The sequence below is a fragment of the Plasmodium berghei genome (genome assembly GCF_900002375.2).
Source record: "Plasmodium berghei ANKA genome assembly, chromosome: 10".
Taxonomy (NCBI): domain Eukaryota; phylum Apicomplexa; class Aconoidasida; order Haemosporida; family Plasmodiidae; genus Plasmodium; species Plasmodium berghei.
In genome coordinates, this window is record NC_036168.2 from 1,552,070 (window position 1) to 1,567,162 (window position 15,093).

Below are 15,093 nucleotides of genomic sequence, written 5' to 3' on the forward strand. Positions count from 1 at the left end.
TATAAACACATTTTTTAATGTAATTTATTTAGTATATATTATTTTTTCCTCATTTTTTGCTATATAGCCAAATTTTAAATTGTCATTATCATTGATCATAATTTTTAGTAAAAACATTGTCATTAAAAGCTGTAACCGCTTAAAATATAAAAAGTAATAAAACAAAAAATATTATTCTTTTCTCAAACTATTAGATATCATTTGTAGTTATAAAAATAAGGTAAAATAAATCACGCATTCTTATTGATTTGAAACTCAGTATAGAAAGCATAAAATTCAAAAAAATACGTTGTAATGACAAGAAAAAAATTGTTTTTTTTTATGATGATCATTGTGTATTTATATGTATTATATAGGCATGTTTTTTTGAGTATATTGAGGAAAAGAAAAAATTAAATTTTTCTTTGTTCTATATATACATATTTTTAATACTCATAGGCATAAAAATGCACACAATTTTCCGTTACGGATCATTTTTAAGAGGTCTACATAGGAAAAAAGCGGAATACGATGCGTATGATCAAGGTAAACTTGCAAGTGTAGGGATAAATAATGTAATGCACTTTTAAATGTTCCGATTTATTATTTAGTTGATGTTATATGTTTGATAAAATATGCATTTTATTATATTATATATATGAATATAAATTACTATAAGACTTGATAGCCCGTTGTTTAATTAATTTTTTATATTACTGTGACGACGTTTATTTTCCACAATATGTTTCATCTATATCACATATATATTTTAATTACACAAGGTCTTATTTATTTAATCCTTTATTTGGTATTCATATTACCTACATTTAAAGTGTAAGAAAGGAAACTTAAAGGTGTGTTGACAAATACATAATCACATACCGAAAATCCCGAAAGATAATATATGTAATATTTATATAGATAATTGGATATAAAAGAGTGTAAAACAAAAAAAACATTTTTTAATTAGGATACAAAAAATGAAAATAGTAAAAGTAATAATTTTTTTGAATGTATACTACTTTTTTGACTATGTGCATGAATTAACAAAAAATAATGCAGATTTATTTTATGCTCTTTGTAAATATGTTAAATTAGAGATAGCACATAATAATAAGAATAAAGAAAAGAGTAATGAAACAAATGAACATATTTTGGAGAAAATAAGGGATGGGGATTTGATAGAAGATATTAAGCAATATACCGCTTTTGACACAGATATTAATACCATTGTTTATGATAAAAAAAATAATGAAATAAAAAATTGGGCAATAAAAAGAAGGATTTTAGAAGAAAAGGATTGTAATTTAGATTGTGGTAATAATGGTTTTTGTGTAAACGACTATGGAATAGAATATTGTTCATGTAAGTATGGTTACTCAGTTGATATTAATATGTTTAAGTGTGAAGAAAATTGTAAAATCAATAATGGAGGATGTGATCCAAATGCAGAATGCATACAACTCGATGAAAAGGGAGAAGAGGAAAATAATGTCATGAAGGGTGTGAGGGTCTTATGCAAATGCAAAAATAATAATAACAAATATGGTGGTTATTATTGTCCCGAAAATGATCATTCATATGCTCAGCATGATGATTACTTAATATTTTGATATTCAAAGTACAAACAAAATAGAAAGGAATAACAAACAAACAATATAAATTAATTTTTTCTTCGTTTTAATTTATTTCATATTTTCGTCCTGAGTTCTATACCCTTTTGTAAAATAATAAAATACAACTATCATTTACGGCAAAAGTCTATTGCACGATTTGCAGTTCGATATGTGCATTAGCAAGAATATATATATTTCAGCATGCCCATATATATAATATGAGTATTTTTTACTTAAAATATGTTTGCACACCAAATGAAAATATTGTTCCGTTTAATTCATGGCACTAAAAATGTTATTTTATGCTAAAATTTTTTGCATATTATTTTTCTTTATAAGAGAATAAGTTATTGAATTTTTTTGATATTTAATGGAAAGTTCTTATAACGCACTAATTGGAACAACTTTTTTTCATATATAGCCTGTACATATTATCATTAAGCTCCTCGTAAAGTTTTAAGGAGTCAATGGAATATTTTAGCTAGCTTTTCCTTTTTTTTATTCCTCTTTTTTTTCAATTCCCCATTAAAAATATTGATACGCGCAAAAATTGGTAAATATATATTCACATAAAATGATACAAAACATAGCATTATTCATTCAGTATGTATTTTCGCATATGAAATGACAAATTTCCCCAAAATGTTTTTTTAAATAATATATATTGCCATTGTTTAAATGGATTTATATGGCCACGTATTTAACTATTTTAGCGTAATTCAAGAAGTTCGCTTTTATGTATATCGTGCGTGCATATTTATGGATTTACACTGATATATATTTATAAACGACTTTTATCAGTTCTTCGTCTTTCAAATTATACGATGTATGAGTGCATTCTTTGAAGTTTGGAATATATCCATATTATTAGCTTATATTTTTTTTTGAATTTTAAGGTGATATGAGAAAAAATATATACACATAATGTATGCATGATTATGTATATAGTATAATTATGCACATACGTATACATTATTTATGCTTATTCATTGAAAAAATGTGAAAGGCGCATTAATTAAGAAATATTTTAATTTTGTGTTGCTAAGAAAGACACAATTCTGATATAGTTTTATATTTAAACCTTTTTTTATACTTTCTTTATTGCACAGCTTTGTATAGCATACTAATGTAGGGTAAATTTTGCATATATGATCAAATTATACAAGTGTAAAAAATAAAATTATGCCGATAATATTGTAAAATACATTAAATATATTTTATCAAGGTTAAAATAATAAACATTGCGAGTAATAAAATTTGGATATATGCATATACACATATATATATCTTTATTTGCCTAATATTAATGCTTATTCGAATATGAAGTAACAATGCTGCAGGGGAAGATAAAAAAATTTAAAGTGCCGCTAGACAATAGCGTTGATAATTTTTTAAAGGACATAAAAATAAAAAAAAACGAATATGTGTGTGCGTGTGAAGCAGAAGATCTTGATAATATAAGCTTAAATTGTGAGTCCATAATTAAACTATTTAATTTTATAAATGAGAGTTATAGTAATGTGTTGTTATTATTAACCCAGGAAGGATTTGATTATTTATTGAATTATATAAGGATATGTGATAATTTGGATGACTTCGAGCACGAAAAGATATTTGGGTGCTTAATTATATTGGCTGAAAAAAGTGTTGATATATATAAAAATTATTTTAAGTGTTTAGAAAAATGTAATAAAAAAAATGAATGGAATAATGGAGTTCAAATATTAAATATGATTATAAATGAAAATAATAATATTATGAATATGGTTATAGAATGCTTAGATCAAAATTATAAGGAATATTATGCAACCGATAAAAAGAATAAATTTACATTTTTTGATTTAAATGAAATATTAATTTCTTATTTTAACGCTCTGACATTTATATATATAAATATATTTAATAGTTATTATAACAGCAAATTTTTAAAACAGCAGAATACAGAAATAGTTATAAATGTTCAAAGGGGAAGAAAAAAAATAAAAAAAGATAATGAAGAAGAGAAGAATATTGCCATAAAAAATTTAAACTCACTTTTAAATAATATAGTTTTATTGCTGAGTGTTGTTGATTTTAATCTTTTGTATGATCAGGTAAATATATCTGTAGTGGATATATATGTCCAATTTTTTTTAAATATATATATTATAAATCAAGAGAATAATAATAATAATAGTAATAGTAGTAATAATATTATTAATATTACGACTTATCATGACTCTATATCTATGATTGTTAGTAAGCTACTAAAACTATATATTAAAGAGGAAAGCACAAATTTTGAAAATAAGGATGAAGATAAAAATGAAATAATTGAAAACTCAAAACGTGATGTTAATGATAAAAATAGTGGCGATAACGAAAAAAGCGATCATGTGTACAATGGTATATCCAATAATGAACCTAAAAATCATCAGATTTTAAAAGATAATGTGTATGTTGTGAATTTTTATTCCTATTCTTTTACTTATATATTTTTAAATGTGTGCAAAAAATGCACGAATGTAAACGTATGTGATTCGCTTTTAATTGCGAAAAATACGCCGATACCTAAAATTATAATAAAAGAATTTGTTGATTATATAAAAGATAATTCCTTGTTATATTTAAATTTAAATTTGCAATCGCACTCACAGAACGAAATAATAAATATTTTAAATATTTTGGAATATTTGTCTAAAAATTTAAGTTTGAATTTGCTGGATTTTTTGAAAGATTTTATAGACATGCTAGGTATTGATATATATTATATAAGAAAATATATTTTTGACATATTTAAAAATTTTATAATTTTAGCCAAATCTTGGGAAGAGATAAAGGAAGCACGCGATATTCAGGGCATGCCCATTAAAGGAGATAAAAATGAGATGACAAATAGAAAAGGGAATCGACGAAGTAAAATATATGGAATAGATAGTGAAGATGAAGATGAATTTTTTAAAAGGAAAAAAGGAAGTGGTAATAATGGGCATGCTGAAAACGATGAATACAATAGTAGTTTTTTTAGTTCAAATGATGAGAAAGATGAAGATAATAGTGAAAAGGATGATGGGGATTATGATTTTAAACGCGGTGGAAAGGGAAAGAGTAAAAAAACAAAGCAAAAAAAGGGGGATAAAAAAAATCGAAATAGTAATAAACGTAATAGCAATGGAGAAAATGGTACAGATAAAAAACAAGATAATCAAAATGCAAAGAAAAAAAAAGTTACAAATTTTTTAAATAATCTTTCTTCAAATGTTAATGATAGTAATATTAATACAACTTATAAAGATTTAATAAATAAAATAATTTTGGAAGATTCTGAATTTTTACAATTATGTTTTAAAGAATGTTTAAAAAATAGATCCTTTATTATGAATGTGTTAATATCTAGACAATATGATGCAAAATTACATGTAAGATGTCATTTATTAAAAATATTACATGAATTAATTGAAAATAATTTTATTCCATTAAATTATTACAATAATATATGTTTGATATGTAGTGAAAGGATTAATGACAAGTCACCTTTGGTTAGACAGAGAGCATTTTCATTACTTTCATGCATAGCTAGCGATGTAGTAAATAATAAATATGTTATTCCATTAGATACTAACAAAATAAAAAGGGAGCTAGTCAGTTTGAACAAAAGAAAAGATATGATAATTGAGAAAGAAAATAAAGAAAAGGATGTATGTGAATCGGAAGGTATAGGAATGGAAAAAAGGGATAAGATGAATGAGAATGTTTCAATCAAAAACAAGAATAAAAAAAAACATATAAACCTTTCGGATAGCGACAGTGATGATGCAAATAGCGAAAATGAAACTTGTAGAGGAAAGGTAAATGATACAGAAAAAGATGATGACATAGATAGTGTGGAATCATTTTTAAGTGATGATAAAAATAAGAGGAGAAATAGCAATGCTAATAATAGCAAATATGATTTAATAATAAAAATGTATAATGAAGTTTTATCAATTTCTATGATTGTGGATAACTGTGTTGACATATGTTTTAAACTACTATACTCTATAGTGGATGCAGATCAAAAAAGTTCAATAAAATTTTTAATTTTAGCACATATGTGTGGAAATAAAAAAGCAGGAGAGCATATGAATAACGTATGGTCTTTAATATTTAGTAACAATAACAGTATTATTGAAATAATTATTAACGAGTTTATAAATGTAAATATATGTTATGAAGATTACAGAATTAGTGCATTTAGGTTAATTAATATTATAATAAATAGCAAATTAAAAGATATAGCAAGTATCGAAAAGATAATAGAATGCTTATTAATGAATGAAAAGAGCAATTTAAGTATAAGTAAATTATTAGACGAATTATTTAACATTATATTTGTTGATACATTTAGTGAAAATAAGAATATGATTATAAAAGAAGGTGCATTACTACTTATGAAGATATTGTGTTATTCGATACACACTGTTAACACAAAAAAAGGAAAGAAAGAACAATATTTTTTTTTTACTAATAAAAGAAAACATTTAATTATTTTATTTATTAATCAATATAAAGATAATATGCATTTTATCAATCTTTTGATTTTAATATTAAAATATAACAATACAAATAAAATTATACAAAGTCTATTAATTATTTTATTCAATTTAGTATTTGATCATATTATAAATGACAAAAAAAATAGCACATTATGCAATTCTATATTTGATTCTACAGATAGTCCGCAATATAAGAATAAGATTTCAAGGATAAAAGCAATTAAGGATGTAAATGACGAAAGTAATGGCATCTTTAATGGTACAATTAACCCAAAAATTAAAAGTGATGAATATGTCGAACATTTTTATTTGAATGATGACTTAAACGTGTGGCTTAAATGCTCTCAATCAATTGTCGAAAGTATGTATGAGCATTTCGATGATTTTATTGTTATATTTACGGTAAAGATAAAAAATTTGCTAAATGGGTTATTTGGAAACAGTAATGGAGAGAATAACTCTAAAAACATTGATTACAAAGGATCCAAACTTAAGAAGAAAACAGAAAAGGGGGATGATTTGAACAATATACCGTGCTCAACATTAACAAAATTTATTTTTGTTTTAGGGCATTTAGGGTTATATACATATATATATGCAGAGAAGGTACAGAACAAATTAAAAAAATTGTCTTTAAAAAACGAGAATAATTATGGTATGTGCACAAAGGAAGAAAAGGATAGAGAATATTTTGATTACATAGTTGAGCATATGATTGTGTGTAATAACTTACTTGGTAAAAAACTAGTACCATTATTATTTTTAATAATAAACAACCCTGAGAAATTTTTTAATGAGTGTTTAATTGCAGAAGAAAACAATATGTGCGATGATATGTCAAAGAAACAGAATAAAGATTATATACATTTTAATAACTGTCAAAAAATGGAAGAAAAAATATATATGTATTATGACATGTATGCACTTATATTTGTTTGTTTGCTAACATTGTGTAAATTTTCAATTATATCTCAAAGCTTTTGTCAAAAAATAATTAGCAGTTGTAGTAAGATATCTACAATACAACTAATTGTATCGATAATAATAGAAGAAGAAAATCAAATTTTTGGAAAGATTGCAAAGTTGTTATCCTCAAATAGGGATAATAATATTGGAATTGATACTCAGCAAAATTGGGATGATGATAATATTGATGATAAGGAATATAATGGGGATAATAGCGGTTATTTAAGCATTGAATATAAGAGAAGTGAAAATCATAAGAAAATAAATCAGGGAAATTATTTCGAGTATATACAAAACACGATATTGTATAAAACAATTTCAAATATACGAAAGATGTTATTAATAAGTTATGCAGATTTATTGTATAGACATCCAAATATTTTAGAACCATATAACAAATATATTTTCAAAGTGCTAAATGATAAGGACATAAATATGCGAAGAACAGCTGTCTCTGTTTTTACACATTTATTTATGACTGATACTGTAAAAGCAAAAAATACATTACTTGTACACATGATGTATTTAACCAATGATACAGATGATAAAATATCGAGTGGATCAAAATCCTTTTTTTATGAACTTAACCGTAAATCATCTATTACGTTAGTAAATAATATTTGTGATATGGTATCCGTATTAGCTAATAATGAAAGGAACTTAACATACAAAATGAATAAGGAAATATTAGAATTTTTATTATTGTTTATTAAAAAAAGCAAATATAATGAAACACTAGTAGAAAAAATATTTAAAAAAATGAAAGAAACGAATATTAATAAATCAGACGCTTTACATTTATATATGCAAGTGCTTTTAAACATTCAAATAGATGAAAAGGTGTTAAGTAGAATAAACAAATGCTTTCCTTTAATAAGATACATTATAAGGGAAAATCAACATGTTCATGACAATTTAGTACTTATATGCAAAAAAGCAACTGAGAAAAAACGAGGTAGACCAGCAGATGAAACACAACATCAGCAGCAACAACAACAAAAAAACCAAGCAAATGGAAATGAGAATGAAAAGGGAAAAGAAGAAAAAAATGAAAATGATAAATCTGAAAGTAAAATGAAAGAATTGGCTGAAGAAATACTTGGAAAAATTGAATCTACCACGAATAAAGCAAAAAATTTTGCAAAAGCAGCCAAAATTAAAAATGAAAATGAAGTTATTAAAAATGAGGAAGATGCAGTAGGAAATGATGATGAAGTGTATAGTAATGAAGAATGATCGAAATGTTATTGTGTTTATTTTGTACGTTTAAACGAACTCAGTTGGAGAAAATGGCAATAATAATAATTTTTTATGTTATATTGGCATATTTATTTGTATGTATTTTTTCTATATGCACTTATAAATGTGTTTGCATGTGCTTTCTCTATGTGTTTCTATCATTTCCTTTTTTTTGTGGGTTGTTATTTTTATTATTTTTGTAACACTGTGGAGGACTATAACTCATATAGCCATACTATTAACTGCACTTTGTTATTATATTTTTATATTTTAATACATTTTATTTTTTTGTAATAGTTCGAGTGCATTAGAAAAATGAATGCATATTGCACTGTATTCGATTTTTGCTAAACGAAAACTACCTTCTTAATCGGTTATTTGTGTTTCGATTAACTTTTTAAAAATTAATAAATTTGAAAAAAATGATATAAAGAACGAGTATCTGGGTATAGATATGCAAATATATATATGCACCTTTTTTTAATACACAAAGGAAATACTATAACCATGCATATAATACAATTTACTTAAACAAATAATTAATCCAAAAAAGCAATCGAAAAATTATTGATATATATAGTTGGATTTCTTCGTTAGGATTGAATATTTTATACATTTGTTAAGGTCTTTGTTTTTGAGTTATATGATTTTATTGGAATTTTTTTTGTGCAACTCATACCTTGGAATAAGCGTTTGTTCTATCATCTCTGGACGATGAGAAAAAAAATATGCATAATTTTTGGAAAAATATTTTACGTATATATGTGTGAAATTTATTATATGCAAAGTAATATGAATTTATTTATATTTTTTACCTGAAACAATATTATGAACGATTTTTTTTTTCACATTCACCTAAATTAAAGTAAATATATCCCATTATGTATGCATATATATAAAGGAAAAAAGTGGCAATAATCTTGCTGCCATATTATTTTTTATTAAATGTGTAATTTGGGGGATGGATATATTCAACAAATTCATTCACTCATTCAAATATTTTACAATTTGTAAAAGAAAAAAATAGAAAAAAGACAATAATGCATTGAATTAATCTTAGTTTTATCTTACTAAATAAAGAATGCATTCTGTTAACCAGGGTAAAATGATTAAATTGACACCTTTCTATAAAAAGAAAAAGGATTTAAATATGAGAATATTTGTGTGGTGTTACTACTTATGCTTATAGCGCATGTATACTTTTTATATTTTTTCCCTTTATACCTCAAAATTGGTTGGTAAATATTCCGAAAGAGAAAATGAATCTACATTTTTTTGAATAATATGATTAATATTATTTTTGGCTTTACTAAAAGCAATTTTCTTTTTTATTATAATTAGAATTTTATTTTTCAAAGCAATTCTATCTTTTATTTTTTGTTGCTGTGAGAGAAAAAAATATGTATTCATTTGTATTTATAAATTTATACATATATTCGATTATTTGCATATAATTTTTATATTATTTGTTTGTTTTGTCGCATTATATTACCGTTTCGTCGTAAAAGGCGTTACAGCTTTTTTCAGCATTTTCAAGGGATCCATATTTTTGTGTGCGGATGTTTTCGTAATACCCTATGTTATTTTGTATTTGGTTTAGTTCTTGTTCTTGATATATCTATGAAACAGATGAATTTTAAAGAGATGGTAAATACACATGAAAAAATAATGCATAATATTAGGGCATTAATTTTATGCGATCGTAAGCATATTGATATTAAGGGCATTTATAAAATTCCATGAATATATTACGCTTTTTAGGGCAGAATTTAGGACATCCTGAACTATGTTTTCGATACTAGGCTTTACTTCACTTTCGTTTTATTTTTCAAAAAGAGAAAATAATACATACATATATATAGATAGATGCAGAGAGAAATATAAATATTATAAATTCTGTACACGCTCCATTCAAAATATTAATACCTGTAATATTTTGTAAAATCGTCAATGAAAACCTGTGTCACCGCGTCCTTGTATGTTATTTTTTTTATTAATTCGTTTTTTCTTTTTTTTAATAATATTTTTTTTTTTTTTTCTATTTTCATTTTTTTTTTTTTTTGATATTGTTCTATAATATCCAGTGTGTTAATATCATCACTACTATTTGAAGTATATTCTGAAGATTTAACAATTGGAGATGGAATATTATATTCCTTTTTTTTGGGTTCATATTTGAATTCTGGTTGAATTGATACGTCTTTTTTTTTTAAAAGCTCATTTAGGTACTCATCATTTGTTTTTATTTTCATAAATGGTGGATTGCTTGGGTTGGGGGAAACTTCATTATTTTTGGAGTTTATTATCTTTTCTTGATTTACAAAACAACTTTTATTCATCTTATTACTTCTATTACATTTGGCATTTTTACTATTTTCGAACATTTTTGAACTTTTGTTTATTTTGTAGGGAATAATTTTTTTTTGGCACATGCTTTCTTGATTTTCTATATCAGAACTATTCACTTCTTTTTTTATTATTAATTTAATATTCGTGAATTTGTCCCCATTATTATATTTTGGCAGTTGCAATTTTTGAGCTTTAGAAGCTGCATATGGATTAAAGAATTCAAGTATATCAGTAATTTTTTTCTAGACATATATTTATCATTATTTTATGAATTATATGCATTTATTTGTTATTACCTCGTATATGAGCCTTGTTGGTAGATTCATTTGAATTTTGTATTTTTTTCTTATCACACGGTGCTATCTATATATAGATAAAAATTTGGATATAGATATGCATACATAAATGTGATAAAGCGTGATGAGTAGCTTTAGATAAATAAATAAAAGGGTATAGTCATAATGGCATAGTAAATGTAATCCTAAACTAAGCATACAGTTATGATTCAAATTTAAAAAAGACATATATATATTTTATTATTATTTTTTACTATACAATCTCTGAAACGTTTTGAACATTATTAAAACGCTCCTTAGCTGTTGATTTATGTGATTTTACTCTGAAAAGTTGTAATAATATTAATAAGAAAATAAACGTATGTTTACATTTACATGAGTCACAGATTAATATTATAATATTTTTTAGGAAGTCAATTATATATTACCCCAATGATTCGATTTTAAGATTAATTTCATTATTCCGCATTTTTATATATTCAAGGGAAATGTACACATATATACATATAGTATATATATATATATATATATATGATAACAGAAGTTTTGTGAACTATTTATATTGTGTATAGATCCTTTATACATAACTTAATGTTTGATTAATTAAAACTTTTAATATTATCATTTATATTAGTTGCCAAAATAGTGTGTCTTTTTTTTACACATATGTACACATAAATATATAGTGTTATTAACTTTGCTTAGCGCACACAAAAAAGAATTAAACATAATAATAGAGCTAATTATAAACGTTTTGAAATTTCATAAGTTAGAGAAAAAATTAAACACGTGCAAAAGATATAACTTTTCATGGGATAATTATTATACTATTTGTCATTATATTGTTACATACACGCAATATGGATTTATATTTAGTTTCTTCTTTTTAAATAGTGGAAAATACCTTTATTATAAAAAAAAATTCCAACTATTTTTAACTTCAAAAATGTATAAATAAGTAAAAATAATAATGTGATATATTTTATTAATATACAAAATTTATATTGAATAAGTTTACATATTCCAAAAAATGATTTTTGCTTGAAATAAATTCAAGTAAAATATTTACAAAAAAAAATTACGAAGAAAGTAATATTATGCCTTTTTTCATATAATGTGTTATAAAATATGTAAGCAAACAAATAATATAGCATAAAGAAAAAAGCATATTATATATGGGAATATAATACGTCTACACACACAAATGTGTATATATGTGATTAAATTAACAAACGGGGATTAAATATATAATTTTATGTTATCTGGTAAATTATTTTTTTATTTTTTATATACAGGTTGTAAATAAATTGTTAAATATATTTTTTTCGAAGAAGCATACTCCTAATAATGTTAAAATTTATAATATTTTAGCGATTTTTTTCATCACCTTGTGTTTTATAGAAATAAAAAGTCGTATAAAATATTTTGAAACTCTTTTATCGCTTTTTTATTATAGGGTATTGAGTAATTTTTTTTATAAATACTTGTCTCATTGGATTTCTTTAATTTTTGTAGCTCTATTTCATTTTGGCTTATTACGGTATTAAGATGGTTATATATACTTTTTGCGTTTTTAATAAATATATATTTGTTTAGGGCTGCATTTAACAAATTTTGAAACGTTGGAAGGTACATATTATTTATTATGTTAAAAAAGACAGGTAGAGAATATATAAGTAATATGTGTATATATTCTAAAAAATAAAATAAATAAATAATATCTGAATTATATTGTTTTCTTATGAAAAATTTGTATAAGTTTTCGTTAATTAAATCGGATAAATATTCATTTTTGAAATTTAATAACTGTATATATTTTAATATAAATATTTGTTCACATAAATTAATTTTATTTAAATTTGATGTAATATTGAAGGTAAATTCAACCATAAAAAAAGAAAAAAAGTCATTTGTTAATATATCGTTATTTTTTTGAACTTGATCTTTTTTACTGATATTATGTATATTTTCTGATCCTTGCAAAGTCTTATCTGTGTTGATAAAAGATTGCGTTATGTGATGAATATACGGTGTTTTAACTTCTTTACATGAATCATCACTCATAAGTATGTCAAACAAATTGAAACTGTTTAATAAATTAAGAAATTGCAAATACTTTTCATAAATATATTTTATATCATATAGATTGTGCTCAAATATATTAATTGTATAATTTAATAAATTATTTTTTTTTAAATAATATATTACAGTCAAAAATTCATAATTAATATCTTTATATTTTCCTTCTTGTAAAATATCTGTACATTTAATATTTTTAAGTAAAGAAAAATTAATTTGAATATTGTTGGGTACATTATTCCCTGTAAATATTTTAAATATTTCATACGCTATAATATTTAAATAAAATAATTTTAACCAATTAATATTATTCTGTAGATTTTTGAGATTAAAAAAAAAACTTGAAAAAATATGTGTATACATATTTTTATAAATATATTCTTCTTCTTTTATCATAATATTATTTTCTAATCTTTCTAAAAGAAATGTGTTATTAATAAAATCATTTTTTTTAAGCATATCTTTAAGTAAGTTTAAATGTATTTGCATATATAGATCACATGCCGACGTTTTTTCGGTTTGTTCTTTTATATATTCAATTAAAATGTGTTCTGAATAAGTTTTATCAATATCCTCAAGATAATCCTGATACTTATCATTACAAGCATCACCAAGCCATATATCATCGTTTATAAATGTACTGAGCTCTGTGTTAATGTTATAAACAATTTTTATGAAATCATTTTTTGAAATAATTCCTTCTTCATACAAATAATTTAATAAGAGTAAATTATTGTGCATGTTGTTTTTCATGTTTAGGTATATATTGTTATAATTATTATGTAAAATTTCCCTAATTTTAAGGTATATGTTTTTAACATCCTCAGAAAGGTTGTCTTCATAGATGCGGCACATTTGAATTTGAGATTCTTCTGTGTCAAATGAAATGCTTTCTATATTACCCAGAATATTGTAATTTGTTTCATTTTTATATATTTCAATATCTTCATTTTTCTGGGTTTCGTTTGTTTTTTTTATAATGTGGTCGTTGGTAATATCGTCATTTGATGGACAGACAAAATGATCATAACCATTATCTTCCCTTTTAATTGGATTTAAAAAAATATTTTCTTTTATTTCATTATAAAATTTTTTTTGCCATCTTATGTTTTCATTTATTCCGTTAGCAAGTTCTTCATGTGTGTCAACGCCATTACTTCGATACGATATGTCCTCTATCTTTCCCACTTGCTTTACATGTTTTTTTTGTGAAAAATCAAAATTTGGCGGTTGTATTTTTTTTGCTATTAAAACTAAGATATACAAATGTTTGCTATTTAAAAAACAAGAATTATGAAATAAGTGCTCTGTTATTTCGTGTAATAATTTCGAATTTAATAAATTATATTTAAAAGAAAGGATAAGTGTTGATATTACTTCGTTTATTGTAAAATTTGGTAAGTGTAGTAATATTTTATTTTGAGCTTCTTTTATTTTTATAAGGTTATATTCGTCTGCTCTATTTTTTATTATTTTCATTAATACTTCAAAATTATATCTATGATTACGTTCATTTTGCGTTGGCATGGAATAAGATATATAGTTACTTGTTTTATTTTTTTTATCATTTATATAGCTACTACTGTAATGCCTTTTACTGTATTGCTTATTATGTGTAATGTAATTTTTCCCTTTAACTAGTTTAAAAAAATCAAGGTGCTTCAATTTCATTTCGACATTATATAGCGTTGAATGTTCATGTTAACATAATTGCGAAGGTAAAAAACTATATATAAGTATATAGTAGTATTTTTATTAACTGAATTTATAGTATAACGTACATTTTATTTATAAATCGCTTTTTCTTTTAAAATTTGCTTAAAAAAGCGAAGATTTTACAAAGAATTGTCTTCGTGATGAAATTTATTTTTTACATTTTTTAGGTTTGTCATTTTGTTTATTTTGTTATTTATTTAGTTATATTTATTTTAATAACTTGTTTATCTACATATTTATTAATTCATTTGTTAATATTTGAAAGATTGTTTTTTTTCTTTATTTTGTTTATTATTTCTGAAAAAAAACATACGAAAATTTATACATTTTTTAAAATAA

At 23.5% G+C, this 15,093-nt stretch overlaps 4 protein-coding genes across 4 annotated transcripts; 2 read left to right on the top strand and 2 right to left on the bottom strand.

Moving 5' to 3' along the window:
- Positions 1–959: 959 nt before the first annotated feature.
- On the top strand, positions 960–1,592 carry PBANKA_1038800 (conserved Plasmodium protein, unknown function; the record flags this gene model as incomplete). The annotated part of the gene is made up of 1 exon (XM_034565495.1): positions 960–1,592. One exon carries the CDS (start codon positions 960–962, stop codon positions 1,590–1,592), a length of 633 nt encoding a protein of 210 aa, XP_034422187.1.
- A 1,334-nt stretch (positions 1,593–2,926) lies between these two features.
- Positions 2,927–8,311, top strand: PBANKA_1038900 (condensin complex subunit 1, putative; the record flags this gene model as incomplete). Its single annotated transcript, XM_034565497.1, has 1 exon — positions 2,927–8,311. The coding sequence occupies one exon, from the start codon at positions 2,927–2,929 to the stop codon at positions 8,309–8,311; it is 5,385 nt and encodes a 1,794-aa protein (XP_034422188.1).
- Positions 8,312–8,953: 642 nt separating this feature from the next.
- On the bottom strand, positions 8,954–11,428 carry PBANKA_1039000 (conserved Plasmodium protein, unknown function; the record flags this gene model as incomplete). The annotated part of the gene is made up of 10 exons (XM_034565498.1): positions 8,954–9,021; positions 9,130–9,169; positions 9,386–9,439; positions 9,539–9,697; positions 9,807–9,932; positions 10,067–10,127; positions 10,241–10,862; positions 10,960–11,026; positions 11,219–11,282; positions 11,388–11,428. The coding sequence occupies 10 exons, from the start codon at positions 11,426–11,428 to the stop codon at positions 8,954–8,956; spliced, it is 1,302 nt and encodes a 433-aa protein (XP_034422189.1).
- A 926-nt stretch (positions 11,429–12,354) lies between these two features.
- Positions 12,355–14,709, bottom strand: PBANKA_1039100 (conserved Plasmodium protein, unknown function; the record flags this gene model as incomplete). Its single annotated transcript, XM_034565499.1, has 1 exon — positions 12,355–14,709. One exon carries the CDS (start codon positions 14,707–14,709, stop codon positions 12,355–12,357), a length of 2,355 nt encoding a protein of 784 aa, XP_034422190.1.
- Positions 14,710–15,093: the final 384 nt, after the last annotated feature.